Raw genomic sequence first — 22,105 nt, forward strand, 5'->3', positions numbered from 1 at the left:
GTTATTTTCATATCCCTGTTCCTAAAAAAGCAGGGCAGAAAAGCTTGAGAGCTGTGAGTAGCATGAGAAATATTCATTTTTTTAAATGTGTCAATCTGTACACTGATTTTGTTTTAAGCTATTTTGATACAGCAAAGTATCCATGACCACACATTCAGTTCTCTCATGTGTAAGTCGTAATTCTCAAAATTGCAGACTAGCATTTTGGCTAATGGCTTCATATCCTTTGCTTTGGTTGAGGATGCTCAGAGCTGAAAGTTTTGAGGAAAGAGGATCTTTTGCTGTATCTGAATAATACCTGTCCATTATCTCTCATCTCAGTAATTTTCTCCTGCAGCTAATAGTGCATTCATATCTGAGATAAAGCTTGCAAGAGAATACAGAAATGGATATTTTTGTTCTCCAGATTAAGAGAATAAAAGTCCCCATGCACTGATGGGAGAATTCCTTTCACAGAGTTCAATATCACAATTGAGAAACTGAATTTGCACTAGAATCTTGACAGATTATTTCTTCTATTTCAGGTTTTGCTTACTCATTTTAAAACATTATATATTTTACAAATAAAAGAAGGACTGTTGATATTTCTTTTGAACATGATCTGGATCAAATTTTAGTCAAGATTCACTTTACTGAAAAGATTTACATTAACAAAAAAGTTTTGATATCACTGGAAAATTTTCTCTACATGAGTCATAGTGACTGTTCATCAAAAGTAAAATTGAATAAGTCAAAGGGCACAAATAAGTGCCTCTGATGAAAGCACCAGGATCCTTCCCCCAGTAAGGCTGGGGGACTTGTGGTTTTGAATATTCTCTCATTAGACTTTGTTCTCAAGCTCAGAGTAACAGATTTATTTTCGTTGTTTCATATTTATCCACACAGCAGAAATGAATTAAAAAAGAAAATACTTTGGATGAAAATTAAATAGCCATTGAAAATTTGAAAAAATCGAAACATTGAAAAATTAAGATGACAGTTGAGGCAATAAAATGATACACAAAGCTGAAATTGTTATTGTCATTTGGCAAAGATACAAACTGCAAGAAAGAATTGTCACAGGTAGACATAAGGTATCAAGACTACCTGAATACTTCAGAATGTGCAGATAATTTGGATTAAAGAGATAGCAAACACTTTCTCTAATCTTGAAAAGTCATTAAAAAAAAAAACACACGGGCTTGACATTATATAGCAGTTGTTTTTGTGTAGATCTGTTTTTGGTTGAATTTTTCTTGGAAATAATTATCTGTATAATGGCATCACATCATTTTTGATTGAAAGATATATGTAAATATTTTTAACAAATTAAAAACAAGGAGGATTTTGAAACTCCTCTTGGTAGGCACAGGTACTATCTGGGGGGACACTTGTTTAAACATGCAATTTCAAGATATCAAAAGGGAAGGATGTGTGGAAGATAAAACTTTCTATTTAAAAGTAAATGACTCCACAGTAAAAAAAAAAAAAAAAATGAGAGATGATTACTGTCTCTGGAGTAAAACAGCACTTAATCTATTCCACTGAATCTTTTTTTAATGCCCTTGTATTAGAATAATATTATTTACTTACTTATGCCTATGTATCCACAGGTGAGAAAGAGAAAACATGTGACAGAAAAAAAAAGTTTTAACTATAGTTAATTTGAGAGATGATTATGACAACACTAAAAGGAACTAGATTTAAGCACTTAATATGTATATCCAAATATGCAGGTTTTTATATTTTCTTTGTATTTATTCATAAGAATAATATGTAATAATGTTTTAGATAAAATCACATAGTATTTATTTGGTTGTTTTATCATATAAAATTATATCTAGCTATCTATTCCCTATACATAGGAAAAAAATAATCTATATTAAATATGAATGATTTCAATCCTAAAACAGAAATTTTAAATGAGATTCTATGAATTGTTTCTATGTTCTAACTGAAATATTATTCCACACTAATTTATACAGGGGCAGTAACTATTGTTTTGAAGAAAGTAAATATACAAATACTATGATGACTATTACAGAGTAATTACTGAATGTATATCAAGTTACTAATTACTTCATGAAGTTTTTTCAAAATGACCTTTAATATTTTATTTTAAAAACATTTGATAGTAATTCATTTGTCATCCATTGTTCAATAAATTATGGTTAGAATCCCTGTAAAAATTTTTGAATGAGTTAAAAATTTGTAAAATATAATTAAATGTGTAGATTTTATAATACTTCAATAAATACATGTGAGAATTGCAAATTCCTCTAAGGCTAACACACTTTTTCAAATAAAAATAGTCCATCAGTGTTGCTATATGAAAATTATCACCATGCAACCATATTGATTCCAGATGATATTATACTATACCTGTCTTTGTTAAATAAAAATGACTATATATCCTTCACAATTTCATATAAAACACACTTAATTTGACATTTTAATCTTAAGTAGTGTTCCAACTTTTTTATGGGATAGAGATAGTTAACATAAATAAAGAGAATCAAATCATATTGGCTCAATTCCTACATTCACCAATAATTAAAAAAGAGACCATCATTTCCAACTTATGAAACAAATTACAAAAAACTATATTTACGGCATGATTCCTGTGTTACATTATTATTTTAGAAATAGAATCACAAGCATTAAGTAAGTTGTTTTAAATTCAATGTTATGATTAAAATATACAACCTTAAAATCAGTTTTAATTTTTTTAAAACTATTCAGAACATAACCTCATACAATAGTATTAATATGCAATTAATATTGACACATATGTTTAAAACCATTTTTTGCATTAGAACATAAATTTCCTTAATTTTGAGGCTTGCTTTATTCATACTAGTAATTGCCACACATGTTAACAGTAGAACATGTTTTAATCCCTAAACTCCACCCATTTCTAGTTAATAAATGTTTCTTGGACTCAATTTAGTCATATTCTAAATTTTATAACATTCTTGGATGTTTTGCATTTCATGTTCAGAATTAATTGCTCTTGAATTAAAAAAAAATATATATAGACAAGTTCAGTATCTCCAAACGAATCAGGTTTTGAGGGTTTCTCATTATAGAGACAGTTGTGTAGTCTTTTAAAATAATTTAAAAGTCTCTTTCAAAAACGATTTAATATTGCTTAGAGATTACAAACAGTATAGAATAATAATTAAGCTATCACAACAGTCTTTTGAAAGACTTATATTTGAAAGGAATATATAAAAAATCCTTATATTTGAAAGGAATAAAAAAAAATCTCTAATTGGTTGGGAAGTTAGTATTCTTTATTTTCATGCAGATATTAATTACTCTATTTCACGATGTTCTAAAATAGTACATTTGAAAAGTCTATGGTTTTAAACCATACGCTTTTTTTTTTTTTTTAGTAGAACGCTTCACAAATTTGCATGTCATCCTTGTGCAGGAGCCATGCTAATCTTCTCGGTATCGTTCCAATTTTAGTATACGTGCTGCAGAAGCGAGCACTAGACCATACACTTTGTTTATGCAACAAAGCAGGAGTTGGCTTTTGAAACCAAATCAATAATTGCTATTTTATGACCGTGCTTTAGTCTCATTTTCTATGAGAAAAAACAAAGTTGTTTTCAGAATCTATTTTTATTGTGGAAGAAGAATGTCTACATGATTCTAAAGATTTAGAGATTTAAAATATAATGAATATTCAAGCTCTTCATCTGCAAGTGTCTCCTCATATTGAATACTTTTATTTTGTATTATTTATTTATTTTATTTTTTAATGTCTTTTTGGCTCTTTTTTTGATTATTACTTCTCTATTTAATTTCTCTTAGGTTTTCGTCTTATCAATATTTTGTTTTAAAAAAAATATATAATAAAGTAGGCTGCAAACTGCTTTTCTACATCAGGTTGACATTAAATACTCACCACACAGCATCCATCAAAACCCACTTCTTAAAACCCTTGAAAGGTCTACTTACGTTGCGCTGTCCCCGACTTCCTCATAGAGATGCGCACCCGGGGGCGGCGGGGGCGGTGGGGGTGCTGGGGGTGCGGCCACTGGTGCTGCGGCAGGTGCTGCAGGTTTGGCCGCAGCCATCATCGCCTCTGCGGCTTGGAGTCGTGCTGTCTTGGTGCACTCAGCTTGGCGTCTTTAGTAAAATAAAGATGTTTTGTAAAACTATTTTAGAAGTCATATGCTTATCAATAGGCTACCGTGTAATAATAGTGTATAGTCATCAGAGGAACTAACATTAAACAAATCTTTTACACCCATATTTGAACTTACAAACTGATATTCAAAATGATGCCCACAGGGTATCATTTACAAATACTCCCTTCCATGTAGTTCTTTAAATATTTACCCCTTGATCGATGGGTAGAATTCATTGGAAATATTTGCAAAGTTAATATTTAAAGTTAATAATATTAACGGGAGAAAGCGAATTAATTATAAAAACGTGATTGATACTTGCTAATGTTTGAATGGATCTCTTTCATAATGTGAGGCATATGGGAGATACATAATTTTTTTTTTATTATCCATCTTTCATCTATTTAAATAAAAGTTTTCATTAAAAATGATTTGAAACATTTCGGCATTAGTTTACAGAGGCTGGGTAAGTCGGCATATTTAGGAGGGAAATTTGGTTTGTTTTTATTTCCTTTGGAGGCCTAGGGATGCCTGTGATTCTTGCATTAGAACAGGCTGTTCTTCTTGACTGTCCTGGACACTGATTGTTAATTCCTTCCTCAAAATCAAGATCTCAAAGGGTAGAAGCTATCAGAGCAAATTGTCTTTTTCACATTTCCTCCACTTGTGTCCGATTGTGTAAAACCAGCTCAATTCTATATACACAAAACCACAAGGGAATTTGAACTAAAAAGTAGACACCTACTACAAATACAAAGCAGACAAATAACACATAGTTCTGGGTAGGCTGACTACTTTAGAAGCATTATCGGGGGTTTCTCTTTTCATATAACATAAAATCATGTGCAAAATATTAGTAATTATACTTACACTTTAAACCTGTTTGGGAAAGCATTGAGTAAGAAAAAAAGAGAAAACTACATTAGAAATATTGTATTCATAATATTTTAATACGTGACTTATTCTAAGTTATGAACAATTTACTGGTTAGACTCTGACATAGATTTAATGACATAATAGGGAAACTAAGTCTTTTAATTCAGAAGATGAATTTGGTAAGCAATTTGTTACTACTGTCACAGTCCTACAAACTATCAAAACATTCATTACAGGAACCAAGAAATGAATGAAATAAGAAAAACTGGATTAAAACAAGGGTTTGTGAATTTCAACTTTGATAGAGAAATGAAATATTAAAAATGATCTGATCTTTATAATTGGCTTCTTGGTTTACTGTGCTCAAAGGATATTAAAGGAATAGAAGCAGGCAGCAAGCTCTGATTATACTCTTGGCTTCACTTTGAACCTGAAAGGAGCCATTCCTGTACAATGAATTCATGAAATTTTTTTTCCATATTTGCTTCTTGGTTTTTCCATGCATTGCAGATTTCAAAGACACATCTTAATATGAAAGAAGCAGCATCCATTCCAATATTAGTTATAAGCAGAATATGAAGATACAAATATAAGATTTTTTAAAAATAGAATTTTATTTTGAAACATGATCCATGCAAAACTCATTTTAATTCTGTAAATCTGTAAAAAACAGTAAGTAAAGTTAATTCATAGAGTGTTGAGCTGATTACTGAATTGAAAATAATTAAATAATGCATGTATAAAATGTTTAAACATTAAGCATATAAAATTTTTGTTAAATTTCACACCACTGTGTATAACACCCAGATTTTGATCATTGCATTGTGTGTCAAATATAAGTTTTCTCACTGATATTATTGCTAGTAGTATATAATAAAGCTCTTTGGGGAAATAGTTGGATGAAAAAGGGTAGCTATAATGCAGATTATACTTAACATAAAAATTGATATTGAGTTGATAACTTAATAATTTAAAACACATTGTCCAGTATTAAGTTTTCTCATACTTTAAATTTAGCGGACAAATTGACTTGTTAAGGATACATGGCACTTCAGTATATCAATCTAAATATTGTATTTGCAACTTCACATCGCTTTCATAATGGAAAATATTCCCTTAGCATCTTCATGCAGAACATACATTTTAACTTTCATATCAGAATGACCTTATGTTACTTAATTCAAAATAAAATTCTCAGTGTTAGAGAACAAAGACAACAGTTTGAGAATATATAAGGACTTTCCCTGTAGGTATTTGAAATGATGAATTGCAGTTCTACCATTATTTCTTATTGTTTATTATGCAAGCAATTTATATGATTTGTGTTTTTTGTCTGTTATTTATTTTCATTTTGTGGCACTTTCAGGGCTACCTTTCTCCTTAACCTGTTCTCCACTATTTTCACCAATCATTGTCAATAGGGTTATACTTAAAATGGGTAGCCCTCTATCACAAAGTCTCCCCATACCTAGTGTTAAATAGGGAATAGTTTACTAGTCTATCTCAAACATAGATGTTTAAACTAGTGATAATTACACGACTACTTTGAAAGACCTAAATAAGAAACAAATATATAGGTATTTTAAATGGATACATTTGCCTACAAGAACCAGAAAAAAATTAAGGCCTGTACAGCCAAAATACACTGTTAGATGTTACAATATAGGTCCTATGAAGGCTATCCAGGAAGGAAGAAACATATGGAAACTTACGTATGACATGCTATAATTTTTAAATGATTTAGCCAACACTCATCATCTGCACAGAGGTAAACTTAACCTTACGGATAAAAACCCTGCATGACAATGAAGTTAGGTTACGTATCTCCTTTGGAACTGGCTGAAATGAGTATTTGCATATGACATTCCACTGCTTTTTCCCCAGGATACCTATTACCTTGTCTCCCAAGGCTCTTATCCTGATGAACATAAAGACACAGGAGCTAACCTAATATTCCTATTGGATGAGAATGTATTAAGAAAACAGGAACATTGAGCGACCTGTGAAAAAGGCATTAAAAATTTGTATTATTTTCCATTAAAGGAAGGTCGTTTGGTACAAGAAGGATACAACAATACTTTACAACTACAAAGTCATGTTACCAAAGATGGTTTTTCCATAACACCTGCTTGAAGAACTATCCATATTTAGCATCTATGAATACTCACTGTCTGTAGCTGACCAAAACCACCAAAACGGCAGGAATACAACAGAGGATGATGATGAAGGCCAGAGCCAGCAAGGCACCTTCTGTGTAGCCAAGAGTTTCTCCTCGCTTTTTAATGCTGGTCACTGCCTGCGGAGTCCGTATCTCCAGGATGCGTCCTCCTTCCCCATAATATGGCTGAAAGTCTTTATTGATATCGAGCAGTTTGCCATCCAAAAATCTTTATTGTTAGATAGATAGTAAAATTAATAATAACAAAGAAAGGTCTTTTTAAAAATAAAATATTTTAAATATATTTTAATATTTTTAAATTGGAACATAAACTCAGACAGGAGTCTTATTATGCATAAGGAAAACATATATAAAAAGCAAGAGCAATAATGAGGAGTAATTACACATCTACATGCACATATCAAAAGTATTTATAACAATGACTCTTACTTAATATGATTACAGACTTAGGAAAAGTCATTTTTAATATCATTGAACTTAATATTACTATGTTGAGATTATTTATGTAATGATATTTAAGTGGAATAAAGTATAATATTCTAAATTACATAATGTAGTTTAAAATTACATTCCTGTTTTTAATCATCTTGGGTCCTCAGACTAATCCCGTAAAATGGAACATTATAATATGGATTTACGGCAGGCCACAAATCTATACAGTTATTGAGACAAATCTGAGACACCAACTCAAGCCTTTAGACTCAAAGTCTGTATTTGTGTTCCACCACACCATCTTAAATAGCAACACTTTCAAATACCAAACTAAAACAATGTCTTTTGGGCAGAGGGTAAACAGACTAAAAGGTAATTTGTTCTGCTTAGAAAGAAAAGACTACATAGATAATGCAGGGAGTCAATCATTGTAATCAAAATGACAAGAGTTGGTGGTAAATTTAATCTGGTAGTTCTAGCAAACCCTTCCTCTAAATGTAATTTCTAACTATGTGTTGGGGAGCAGAATCAAGGAAAGATTGCTACTTAATTTTATTAGATTGAACAATTTTGTTACATATGTATGCTGTGACAAAAAGGCCTTTTCCCCCAAAAAAATTCCTCGGGAACATTTGAAAAGTCGCTTACAAATTCCACAATATTAATGCAACATCTGTGTTCTTAATACCATAGAACCACATGTTTTAGGTAATTTTCTTTTTGAATTAAAAAAAATATTTATAAAGGTCAAATATCTTGTTATAGAACATTGGAAAACACAAAATTTCAAAAAGCCAAATTACTCACAGGCCCACAATATAATAACCACCACTGCTAACATTTTGGTATACTCAAGTCTAATTTATTTTTTGGGGGGGGTATTAACATTTTTATGCACTTGTAATTATACAGCCTCTACAAAGTAAAATGATTATTTTATGAATATATTTTAATATAAAATTCAGTTATAAATGTGAGAAACACAAAGTAATTTGAAAGAAAAAATGAAAATGGCCCCAAATTTTACAATCAAACCAAAGATGTCAAACTTGTGCATTTTACAGTTTATTTTATTCCTTTTTGACACTTTTTATTCTAATTTTCTGAGCAATCATGCTACTTTCAAATCTAGTCAACATAGCATTCATATAGATTCCACATGGAAAAAAAAAGAGTTGCCTGATATCAGGTGTGAATTCCACAGAGTAATTTATTAGTCTTCCAATTTCAAAAACCCAATAGCTTAGATAATTCAATTTTCATTTTAAGCAATACACTTTTTTTACTCAATTTTCCATACTACACATAGTATAAGGCCATTAGGATTTTTTTTTTACATGTATGCTTTTTTGTAGATAAAAAATATACTTTTTATAGCAAGTTTCCTATGTCATTTTTAGACATTTTAAAAAAATAATAAAGGTTTAACCATTGCTCCAAGCACAAGGATAGAATAGTAAAGCTTTTTGTTTGAATCGTTTATCAAATAAAGCAAGAAATTCCAAATGAAGTATAGATTACGAATTATGTCACAAGAAATATATTATTAGAAACTGGGAAAGGTCACAAGTAGAATAAGATCATTAAGTGCAGGAAAAATCTTTTGTCTACATCCCTTCCACTTGTATATGGTTGTTTTGCTTAATAAATCAAATCAGGGTAAACTAGTCTTTACTCTGTATGATTCCAAATTATTTTACTTAGTTTCTAATAATTAATTTTCCATTTGTTTGAATTTTCAGTATTCTAATTTTATGTTGTTGTTTTTTTTCTGGATTTAGTAAGTTAAATGAAGCTTTATCAGAGCATGATAGTCATATCCCATTTTAAATTATAAGAGTGCTTTTACCACTATATTTTAAATGCAGCTTGTAGAGTACACAGCTTTCTCTAACTTTTACATCTCTCATATTAATGTTAAATAGACTGGACATATAAGAAATGGTTACAAGCTAAACATGTATGTGCTTTTAAAAAATAATTGCATTTTATTTTAAAATAATATGATTTGTTCCAAATTTAATTTACTTTGAATCTGTTCATCAACAAAATTTACTGCTTCTATTTTAAAAATAAAATATTTTGGGGTCATTTGTCGAAAATTATTTGTCCATATTTATGTGGATTTACTTCTAGGTTTTCAATTCTATTCCTTTGGTCTGTGTGTCTGTTTTTCTGCCAATATCTTGCTGTTTTGATTATTGTTGCTCTATAGTACAAGCTAAAGTCAGGGAGTGTGATACCTCTAGCATTATTCTTTTTTCTTAGGATTGATTTGGCTAGGGAGGTAGTAGATAAGGGTAAACAGGGTCAAATATATGGTGGATGGAAGAACTGACTCTGGGTGGTGAACACATAATATGATATAAAGATGATGTAATACAGAATTGTATACTTGAAACCAATGTAATTTACTAATCATTGTCACCCCAATAAATTTTAATAAAAAAAGTGTAAAAAAACAACAAAAAATAGTGATTTAATACTTTTTTTAAAGTATAGGTTTAATAAATAAATGGATAAATGGACATTTATTAAATAAATGCACCCATATATGATTATATGTATACATTTATACATACATATTTATTTATATGCTGTTTACCATATATAGACAGAGAAAAATATGAAATTATGGATTTTGAAATGTGTGTATATATACACACTTATAAATGTGTACAATATATGCCTATGATTATATATCAATATATATTTGTCAATTAAAAATGTGTTTCAATTTAGATAAGAATCACATTCCAACAATTTGTTGGACACTAGGTGTCACTAGAGTAAAGCAGAAATTAACCTTAAATTTAAACTGTTCTAGAATAACTTCAAAGAGAAAAACTGTAGCAGCGATTTATTTAAGAATTGTATTTTCTTTATTTTTTAGGGTTTGCAACTTAAATATGGACTTAGATGGAAGTGATTATCTTCAACCCAAGTCGGGAAAAATCAGATACTCTTTTTTGCTGATTTAATAAGACCTTGAAGAAAAATACATTTGTTCTTAAAATTTAAGCCTACTAACATCTCGGTAGGCAAACTATCTCTTTAAGGACTCTATTTTCCTCTCAAACAGCCAGAGCCTTGGAGCAAGAGTCGTAGCTGATGTGAGGTGGTCTCAATAAACTGATCCTTGCTCATATAGACCCTCTGATGCCAAAAAAGAAAACAATTCTTCTGAAGTCACTCTATCCCATGCTTGGACTTGAAAACTTCTAGCTGTGAGGGCCCTAGGTATTGTGTCTTAGAATATTTTTGCTTATGCTTCACTTTCAACACAATTTGGTGGGTTTTAATCTTTAATCTTTAATCTTAACCTTATACTCACAGCCTTACATCAGGATGATCATGGGTCTACTGTAACCAGAGACCTGTTGCAGACAATAAAAGTACTTACTTAAAAAGCTCATTTCTGTCAATGGCTCTGTTCGTTTGGGGGTCAATTGCATAGACAGTCAAGTCACATTTGCTGTAATCTTCTAGAGAAAAGGCATCCCCATGCCGGCGAGCACCAATGGACTCCACAACAACTTTGGCACCAGGAATTTGCTCCTGAACATACCGATCCAAAATCCTATAAATCAAACAAAGCACACACATGACATTCTGATGTTTTTTTTTGGGGGGAGAAGGGGTGGGCGGAATCACCCTCAACTTAAAATGACATTTAGTAAATGAAAGATGATGACAGCCTAGTTTTTGCTAAAGTTTACTGAATATACACCCTTGAAAAACAAATCTCTATAGTTTTTCTTCATGTGACTCCAAGTGATGCTGGAGCTAAATAAGGTAAAAAGAGGTCACTGACCATGTCCTATTTATGTCTTGACGTTGTGAATTTATGATACCATTTGAGCTTTTACATAGTTCATGGGAAATGCCAACTATGTTGTACAAATAAAGCTGACTGTTTTATAGGAACCATGGAATTTTAGAACTCTGGAGTTCATATGGCTGATGTTATAACATTCCCATCAGATTCTATGATGCAACAATAATGAATGGAACTATAATTTTATATATATAATGTGAGGGCTCCGTGCGATGTCGGAGGGATAGGGGAGGAGGGTCCACAGTGTGAGGGATATAAATGATGAACGTCTAAGTATTACCTTGTCTCATGCACCTGAAACTAATAAAAAATAAATAAATAAATAAAATAAAGAAATTCTGACATGAAAAAAAAAAAAAAGAATGCATAGTTATATGCCAAAGTGCAGGACTAGGATACCTGTTTTCCTAAGAGTATAAAGATCTTTAGAGCGTTATAGTAATGCGAGAATGTAGAGGTATTTTGTAATGGCAGATTTACCACATTAAGATAAAAATATTGCGTGAAAATTTCAGAAACTGTTGAGGAGAATACAAACAACTGAAAAATAAATCATTTGGTATAGAATCAGTAATTTTCATTAGAAAAGACAAATAATGTTTATAGGTAATTTTCTGGAAAATACATTTTATTTACAATTACATAACTTGCTTTTAATTGAAAGTACAGATTACTGCCATATAAGTATTTGTTTTCTACATTGTCACAAGTGGCAATGTCTTTCTCAATGTCTTTTTTCCTTATTAAAAACTTTATGTTATTAATCCTTGTAGATTAACACTAGAATGCATATTTTAAATATTTATAGACCTGTAAATGTAAATGATTAATTTTAATAACTATACATGACAAATATATTGAAATTTATGTATAGATTCAATGCTCCTTTGGGAGTCCATGCAGTAAGGCATCGTGTGGAAGGGAGGGGAAATATATTCTAAATTCCTTTGATAAATTAGAAAATAACTTTTACTTCAGATTCTAAAATTGAGCTGGTTAATTTCTATAGTCTTTTTCTATATTTATGTGCAATATTGCAGAATCATAGGTGACCTAAAATTTAGGTGTGGAATGATATATATATATCATATATACATCATATATATATATCATTAGGTGTGGAAATATATATATATATATATATATATATATATATATATATATATATATATCATACTAATGATATATATCATACTAATCATATACCTGTACTAATTCCTTCATGGTAGCACAAAAGAAAATATATCAATGAAGTCTAAAAATGAATTATGAAATTTAAAATATTTAACAATGTCTTTTCCATGTTACATTTTTTTCTTAAACATTTAGAGATCTTTGGGGATGAACTATCTCTTATGATAAAGAGAAAGGTGTCCAAATTTGAGTTCCTTCTATCTTTTTCATATATATATATATATATATATATATATATATATATATATATATGAAACTAAATTTAATTCTTTGAAAATGAGAACACATGTTGTAAAGATCTATCGTTCCACTCAACATTTATTATCTGTATACTTAGGCATTTATCCATTTATCTCCATTACATAACATAAGTGTATAGATTACATTACATATATACACATAAATGGTATTTACTGATAATGGATTTTCAGCCCTTGACTTTCAAATGTACATAGATAGGTACATGGTTGCTTCCTTCCTGAAGATTTTTTTTTTTTACTTCAGATTTAAAAAAAAAACATACAGCTACACCTTGAATTGACTTACATAGATTAATAAGAATGGTGAAGTTGCCCTTATGTTTGTATTTTATTTTAAATTATTACTCATGTTAAACCAACTCATACATAAATTTTCGAATTAAATATCATGAGAATATACTGCGTATAAATCCACCAAGAACAAGCATACCTCTCTAGCCTGAAGTGTTTGTATGTGACCAGGTCATGATTGATTAATGTTATTATGTTTTCTTTTGTTTAAAGCCTTTAAAATTAAGAATAACAACAACAAAAACAAACAAAAAACCTTGTTCTGTAAACAACAGTATATTAAACTATGTACTAAAATATAATAGCTTATATACAGTACATATTGTACATTTACATTATATTACATTAATATTTATATTGTTTATAGAGATCTACAATGATGTTTATCCAATCTGTAATATCTGTATCATATAGATCATCAAGGAAGATGTCTGTAATGTTTATGTGATGTCAATAATGCTTAAGTTCAGGTGGTATGATTTTGAGTTTACTATAAAAAGTTCGTAAAATTTCTTTTTTATATGTTTCATTGTTTAAATTTCTTACAATGGGCAGGCACTGTTCCACACACTTCTGATATATCAGTGAAAAGAACAAAGACTTCTGACACCACAGAACTTTCATTCTAATTGAGCAAGACAGACAATAAAATAATAAAATTTTTAAGAGTGTTCAGGAGACGTGTCATTGAAAAGTTGGTATTTGAGTAGACTTTCAGGAGACAATGAGTGACATGGATATCCTCGGTAAGAGTGTTCCAGGAAGAGGGAATTGCTTGCTCACTGCCTGTGCAAAAGCCTGGAGGCAGAAGAGTGTGTTTGAAACAGAAAAGGTTGGGGGAGGGGGAGGAGCAGGTCACATGAGGAATTTTTCAGAATGAAGTAAAGATGTATTATTGAACTTTAAACATTGAAGTAATATGATTTACCTTACATTTAAAAGATGCACCCTTGCCACTATGCTGAGAACAACCTGAAATGAGGGCTAAGAATAGAATCAGGGAACATGATTAGTAAAGACTTTGAGGAGACGAGGGATTAATTTATTGCTCAATCTATTCGATAATTTGGAGGAAGAGAAGACACAACATAGCCCTTCATTATTAGTCATATGTGAACCTTATCATTCTAGTATATATATATATATATATATATATATATATATATATATATATATATATATATATATTATTATTATTGTTATGTGTCATTAAATTTACAGCTGCCATAAATCTTATAAAATAAACCAAGTAGTGCAATGTTTAACTGTACAAATACTTACATTAATTAAAGGTTGACCTAGATAAGTGATTTTTATGGTTACTGATTTAAAGTGATTCAATTTTTATACATCATTCTTTGTGTAAAGAAAAACATAAAGGAGAGACTAAAGCTTACAGATCAATTTATGATCCATAAATTTATTATTATCTTTATTATCTTTCTGGAAGTGTGTATTTAGGCATAGATGGCTCTTAAAAGTAGGTAAAGCCTTTTCAGAATTCAGGTTGCTTCTTTCTATCATCTTTTGTATTGAATATGGAGCACCGATTCCCTTCTCTGCTTCGTCTCAGTTACCTTAAACTATCTCAATGGTTTCTATGTGAAGTTCCGTGTTTTGCACATAAGGAGAAGTTGTTATGATGGCAGTGGTATGACCACATTATTATACAATATGGTATTGAAGCTGTCTAACATCTCAAAAGGAGTGGAGATTATGCATGACTACTAGGTACTATAAATACTCTTTAATGAAACTTTAGGTCTATAACGTAGAGAAACATGCATTCCATTCCAATGCAAAAAAAATAATAATAGAAACATATTGATTAAATACAATATTCTGCAAAAGACCCTGAAGAATTGAGAATTTTCCACTGTGGCCCACACATGTCCTAGTCCCACCATTGTTCCTCCTCCAGACTCTCCTGCACATGATTTTGGTCTCTATCTGTCCCCCTCTTGATTTCCCGGACTACTCAAACAGTGGCTGCTAATTAATAAGAACAAGTCTTGTCCTCAAAACTAGCTGGATTCAGCCACTCCTGCTGAAGCCCCATAAAACATTTCGTCCTCCTTTCCCAGGGGTCTTGGGAGACTTCTCATGGCTGATATTTTTAAATAAAAGCTTATGCGAACAGTGCTCTGACTGATTTTTTTCGACAGTCTTTTAGTCATATTCCCTCCCCTTCACACTGGCTTTATAGAATAATTATTTTGGAAATGCACCTAATATAAAAAAAAATAAAAAAGGTTTAATACCTTACATAAAATGTATAATATTTTGGTATCTCTAACAAATATCTCTGAGTAATCCCTGAGTAATACTACCTGGACACAAAACAAAGTCAACCGCATGTTGACTAGTTACATTCCTGGAAATATAAGATTTGTATTCAGACAATATCCCCTTTTACACTTGACAATGTTGAATTTTACCTAAACCTTGTGCTCCTGGGAAATAACAGGGGAAGAAGTTCCCCCCACATGGTACATTCTAGAACACTGCTTAATGCAAAGAGACATCTTTACCCTAATCACTTAGAGAAGAGTCAGAAAAACTCTTGGTGGCCCCTTGGTTTACCTAGGACAAAGCTAGTCACAGATACTGCAAATTCGACTTCATAAGTGATTCGCTGAATTGTTTTGTCTCCATTGATCAATCAGAACATAACTTTTGTTAAGCAAACATTGGTTAAGTTTCTCTCCTTCCTCCAAGTCCCTGAACTTTGACCCACCTTAGCCTGAGACAGCACACAACCTCTCCTAAAAGGCCCCTCCCATAACAGGCTGATCTTAGTGTAATCAATTCTCTGCTCAATCCCAGCATCCCACTTGCCCACACAGATTGTTTCTAGCCTTGTTGACTCCTCCTTATGAAAGAAAAGCCCTTTTCTGCCTAACCATCAGTGCTGACAGTTCTCTTATCAGAGTTCTCCCTAATACAACAGACCCTTTCCCTCTACAGCATTAGTTCTTCACCACCAGCATTCTTGAATAATCTTTTAAATAAAGTTTCTTTTCTTCTAAATCCAGATTTGTTTTTGACACATGGTACAAATAGATAGCTAAAGGAAATTGTTTCTCATGCTCCTCGTCATACTTAATGAGTCTGTGTATTACCAGACAAAGCTGGTGATATGTAAAGGTTTTCAGCAAACTATACATAAAACAAAAGATTATTCAATATTCCCTTTCCTTGATTTCCTATTCCCACAGTGAAACAGCCATCAAGTTTCAACATTTCCAGTTGTATAACCTGCTTTTCTCTCAGTTAATATGTGTGAATTCTGGTCAGCACTGCTTAATTATAATTAAAAACCGTTCAAACAAACTAAAATAAATAAAGTCATCCCCCCCCCCCCAAGGGGGCAAAATGACAAAAAATAACAAGCAGTGCTAACTAAGTCTTCACTTTCCATTTTGGAAATGAAATGTTATCCTGTGTACCACCTACAAATTCGGAAATGGAAATGGAAATGGAAATGGAAATGGAAACGGAAATGGAACCACAGTGCTCCTCTGATCAGTTATTTCCATTGGGGGTAAAGTTATATGCTTGGGACTGTGCGCACTATGCCACAGAAATTGTATTTAATCTTTGTAAGATCCACAAAAATAAGACATTGATTTAAAAGGGCATTAATATATCCATTTCACAAGTGGACTCTGTTGGTTTTTGGCTGCAAGCATTTTGCTTTGTTTCCAAAAATACTCTGAGGAACTCAAATTGTTCTGCGCTCATCTCATGCCGTAAAAGACTGCATGCCACTCAGAGTAGGCCATTTCATTTTCACTCTGGAATTTGGTTCTTGAGTCAAAAAACACTTGATTTTAAAACAGTTGGAACTCCCACACTGGAGGTGCAATGTCCTCACCAAATAGAAACTGCATATCTACCTATTCCCATGGTTCCTACTTCCCAGGCCTGGGCAGCTGCCCTTGCACTTGACTATTCCTCAGCCTGTTTTTTTCCATCCTCTTATTGATACTGCCAGCTCCCAATAACCTTCCAAGAAACTTCCCTTTGCTGAAGTTTGCCTAGTCAATTTCTAGCACATTAAAACTAGTATTATGCATAATTTAAGGTCCAGTTTACCAAAGTGATTTTTCTAATTTTCTCATGGTAGCAACATCTGTCCAATTTTTTAAGTCCTAGTCTAGTTGGTCTTATAGACTCTTTGAAATTCTATTTATCATATATTTTGTATTCTGTTTAAAGTTGCACCGCTGCTCATGATAGAATTTGACAAGAATTTGTATTATGGAAAAAAATCCAGTCATTTAAATTTGCTCTGAATCTAAATCCTTGGAAGTAATATATCAATATAAAATATGTACAATGATATCAAATACATAGCAGAACAGTATTTGATTAGAGTAAGCCTTCTCAAAACAAAGAACTGCATTCATTGATCTTCTAATTAGGTAGCAAATATAGTGGAAATGAATTAATATAATAATTATAATCATTAAACAAAATTAAATTTTAATTTAAAGTTTATTGTTGTACCTTATTTTAAACAATCTGTGACTTATTTAAAATACTTACTGATGTGTTACTATGCTATCCTTGAACAAAGTTTTAATAACTAAACTTCTAAGGAAATATGTAATACAATTAACATGTAAATTTATACACACATATATAAATATATATAAATTTATATGTATATAACATGTGAACTTATATGTATGTAAATATACATGTAGTATATATTTATATGTAAATATGTTTATATATGATTATATGTTATATGTGTTATCTGTTACATATGTTTATGTATAAATCTATGTATATGAAATATGTTTTGCTGTGCTACCACATGATAATGTTTAGTACAGAAATAGTTTAACCAGTTTTCTTAGATAAATGTTGAAAGGCATATTTAACCGAAACATTTTTTTTAATGCAAAAACCTTTTTTTTCTTTTTAAATCACAAACTAAAGATACCAGTGTATAACTGTCTCAGTTAACTAATTTATTCTCCATCCAAGTTATTTTTGGTATATGACACTGAATTTTAATTTACAACAACACTTTATCGATTTACCTATACATGTATCTTCGATTACTTTCAACCAGAAATTGCCTTATAAAACAAACAAAAAAAATAAGTGTAGAGTCTTTGCTGAAATAGTTTTATAGCAATTTTTTCACAACAAAATTATTACAGCAGCCATCTTCTCAATTACCTCTTTGCGTGAGTGAGCCAAACTAAAGTTATCATTTGATGATAGTTTCTAGGCTTGTGTGCTTAAATCATTCCCAAGTTAGGTTGAATTTTTAATTGGGTTTGTCTCCTTACACATTAACAGAGGAAGTGTTTAGGAACCCAGCTTGCTGCTGGCCCATAGATGTAGGTTCAATATAAACCTACACCACTACTATTTGTGTCTTTATGAAAAAAAAAAAAAGAATCTCAACCTCTGAAAATTTTAGGGAACTCACTTGTACACTGGGGAAAATAGTCAAACCTACCTCAAAGGATCTCTATGAGAAGTTAATTAGATAACAGTAATTAATTACACAAAACCCAACAAATAAAGGGTGCCATTGATGTTAGATATTTGTTGTGGTAGTTAACAAAAACTTCTCAGATTTCATGATTGTAAACTCTACTTAGCCTTTTGTTCAACTAAATTGGTTTATATTTAGCTAACAAGATAAGACTATTCATCTTTAGTACTTGTCAATATTTTAAAAAAAAAGCCTTGCTAAACAAATAAATAGCTTTGCAGATGCCTGGAGGGATATGCAACATAGGTTTTCGTGATATTCTGAACGTACTTCCTCTGTTAGTATAGACCAGTAGAGACTCTACACAGACTATATGCAAAGTGATGATTTAGGAACCATGAAACATTTTTTTCACGACATTAGATAATATTCTTTCTATAACGTTGCACAGAATAAAAACGTTTTCCCAGTATTTGGCATTTGACTAAAAAATAGTTCTGCCTTTCCACCAGAAGTAATTTGGGATTTTTTTGTTATTGTTTGGTTGTCTGTTTTAATTTTGTGATATGCAAGTCTTTTTTTTTTTTTTTTTTTTTTTTTTTTTTTTTAGCACCTCCATTACTAGCCTCATTCTCCCTCCTTAATTTCTTTCTATTCATTTTGCTTTATTTTTCTGACTCATGTTTGGTGTATTTTACCCTCTTTTATATATGAATCATTGTAAACTTCATTAAATTCTCTTTGAATGAGCTGGAATATTAAAGAAAAAGAATAATTAAAGTTAGATCACCAATACAACTAAGGCATACATGAAAGCATCTAAAATACCATTTGTGTCTCTGTAGATACAAATGGAATTTTTTTTTTATATACACATGTGGTTGAATTTATTTCTCATGTTAAAATAACAGCAGAACAGAGATAAATTGTTTATAAATTGGAGAAAGTTAAGAAAAGGACTATAAATATGATTAAGAGAATAAAGGGAATTGGTTCTTGCTGAACAGGTATCTGAATTGAATGGCTGAACAAAGAAATGACATATTTACTTCATGCCACATGTTGGGACATGAAAAATAATAAGGTATTCTATTTGGCAAAATTTTGGACCATAAAATACACAAGACTATAATAGAAAATGTTTGAAAGGAATGTATACACAATACACATTTTAGAAATCTTATAAACCAACTGTGATTCAAACAAACCTATTGAAAGCAAACACATCAGCATATATTACTCTTTAGTGAATCAATACACAATAGAATCTTAGGAAAAAGTAAAATCTAGTTGATAGTCATTAACTCTTGGTTAATTCTGCATATAGGAAATTACTATGTGTATATGAATTTGGAAAATCCAAGCGATACAAAAGAAAAATAAATACCTTAATGTACGTGAAAGAGAATGCCAGAGACAAAACGCTAGTTATTGTGAATTTGGACCGTTTTCACAGAACTTTAATCCTTAGTGTAAATAACTTATTCCTGTTGTGCCATGATAGCATACTTTCAAATAACAACTAAGATTTTATGCAAAATGGGACATTGTAACCCTTAAAAATAGAACAACAGTAGTGAGTGTCATGGAGCACCCTTTATGTAACTATTGTTCCTTGTAGTTAGTTTAATACTGATATATTGAAAATCATTTAAAAACCTGTCATACAACAATAAACATCTATTGGATTTTTAAATCTCTACACTTTTCCACATTTCAAGGAATTAATCATTAAAGATGCTACTGCAATGTGCATGGGTAACGATACCGAAACTGTTTTATAAAAGTCTAATTGCACTCTGGGTGATCATCGATTCTGTAAAAAAGGTGATGGAAGGAGAACTGATTCTGGGTGGTGAACACATAATGGGATTTATAAATGATGTAATACAGAATTGTACACCTGAAATCTATGTAATTTTACTAACAAATGTCACCCCGATAAATTAAAAACAGAAACAAAAACAAAAGAAAGACAAAAAAAACTATGACTTATTTTAACACAATGAGTTGAAAATAAGTATTTCTTCTTACACGGTGGAGTTTACTTCTTTTTCTTTACTAAAACAAATCTCAAAACTGATTATTTCAGAAAAACAGCACATGAATTCCCTTTGTGTAAAAACAATAAATCACCAAGACTTGGAATACAATCAAATCACATTTATCTTTTCTTGAGGAATTATGAATCATACTTGAATATTGAAAATAATATTTTACTTTATATTGAGTCTGTGTTTTATTTTATGATTGGCTTTAATTTATTTTAGAGCTATTATGTGCCAATTACAAAAAATGTTATTTTCAAAAGTTGTACTATTGAAATGTCTGTGCTTCATTATCTGATAGAAATTAGATCATTTATAGTCATTCTCTGTTGTTAACTTTTTTAATACCTATATTTAAAAAATGAAATGGTGATAACCTTAATATAGTTACTTAATTTAATATATCCAAAATGATTATTTCAATATCTAATCCATGTAAACATATAAATGTTATTTATTTATTTTTTAGTACTGTCTTTGAAATCTGTGTGTATCTGATAGGTACTTACAGCACCTCTCATTTGGACCTGCCACTTTTCAAGCACTCAATAACCACATGTACTGTATTAGGCATATAGCTATAAGGACTTTCTACCTTATGCAGAGTAAAATGTTAAATCTTTCAAGTGGTCTATGTAACTTACTTCCTACCTTGATATATATATTATTGATATAATAAGCAAGCTCCTAATGTATGTTTTCATATCTGCAGTTGCCTCTCTCTGATATAATTTCCTCAAGCCTCACTCCCCCGCCCCATTTTATATACACAACCACACACAAACACACACACACACACACACACAAACAAAACCACATGACATTTTCCCTCACTTCTTTCAGATTTCTGCTCAGATTTCAGCTTATTAGAAAGGCTTTTCTCAATCTTTCTATATGAACTAGTACTTCTCTTCCATAATTTTATATTTGTATTTATTGTAGTTATAATTACCCAATGTCATATTACATTAATTTATTATTATTACTTTATTTGCCATTTTCCTCCAATGGAAGGTAAGCTCCACGGGCACATGACTTTGCTTTGTTCACGGCTGAATCTCCAGTGCTTACAACCAAGGACTACTTTTTGTTTCATGAATAAATCACCAGTTTCCAGATGTGAATACTAGAACTCAAAGAGTTTAATTTACCAGCCCACGATCTCTGGCTAGTCATTAATGGACTGGGTTTGAGCCTAAGTCCTCTTAATTCAAGAAATAGTAGCCTTCCTGAGGGAGAAAAAAGTTAATATATCACTTAGGAATTTCACATGAGATTTTTCCCAACGTGTTTTCCTATAGGAATTTGAATTAATAAACAAGCATCATTGTAACGTTTTCTATCTAAAGAGTATAATGTTCTAAATTAGCAGTTGGCTAGCTAAAGCCTACTGGCTAAATCTGAC

The 22,105-nt window shown here is 30.9% G+C and overlaps 1 protein-coding gene across 2 annotated transcripts in view; it reads right to left on the reverse strand.

Annotated features, from left to right (window-relative positions):
• Positions 1-22,105, reverse strand: part of PCDH15 (protocadherin related 15) — an 822,425-nt gene that overhangs the window by 21,161 nt on the left and 779,159 nt on the right. Inside the window, exons 30-32 of one of the 2 annotated variants that reach the window (XM_081075408.1) lie at positions 11,012-11,188; positions 7,166-7,384; positions 3,949-4,119 (exon numbers count right to left, since the gene is read on the reverse strand). In XM_081075408.1, coding sequence (XP_080931534.1) covers positions 3,949-4,119; positions 7,166-7,384; positions 11,012-11,188 — 567 coding nt within the window. Of the gene's footprint in view, positions 1-3,948; positions 4,120-7,040; positions 7,385-11,011; positions 11,189-22,105 lie in introns of those variants that run through there. The other variant, XM_081075407.1, reaches the window with a different exon arrangement.

Source organism: Rhinolophus hipposideros (assembly GCF_964194185.1).
Source record: "Rhinolophus hipposideros genome assembly, chromosome: 15".
Lineage (NCBI taxonomy): Eukaryota > Metazoa > Chordata > Mammalia > Chiroptera > Rhinolophidae > Rhinolophus > Rhinolophus hipposideros.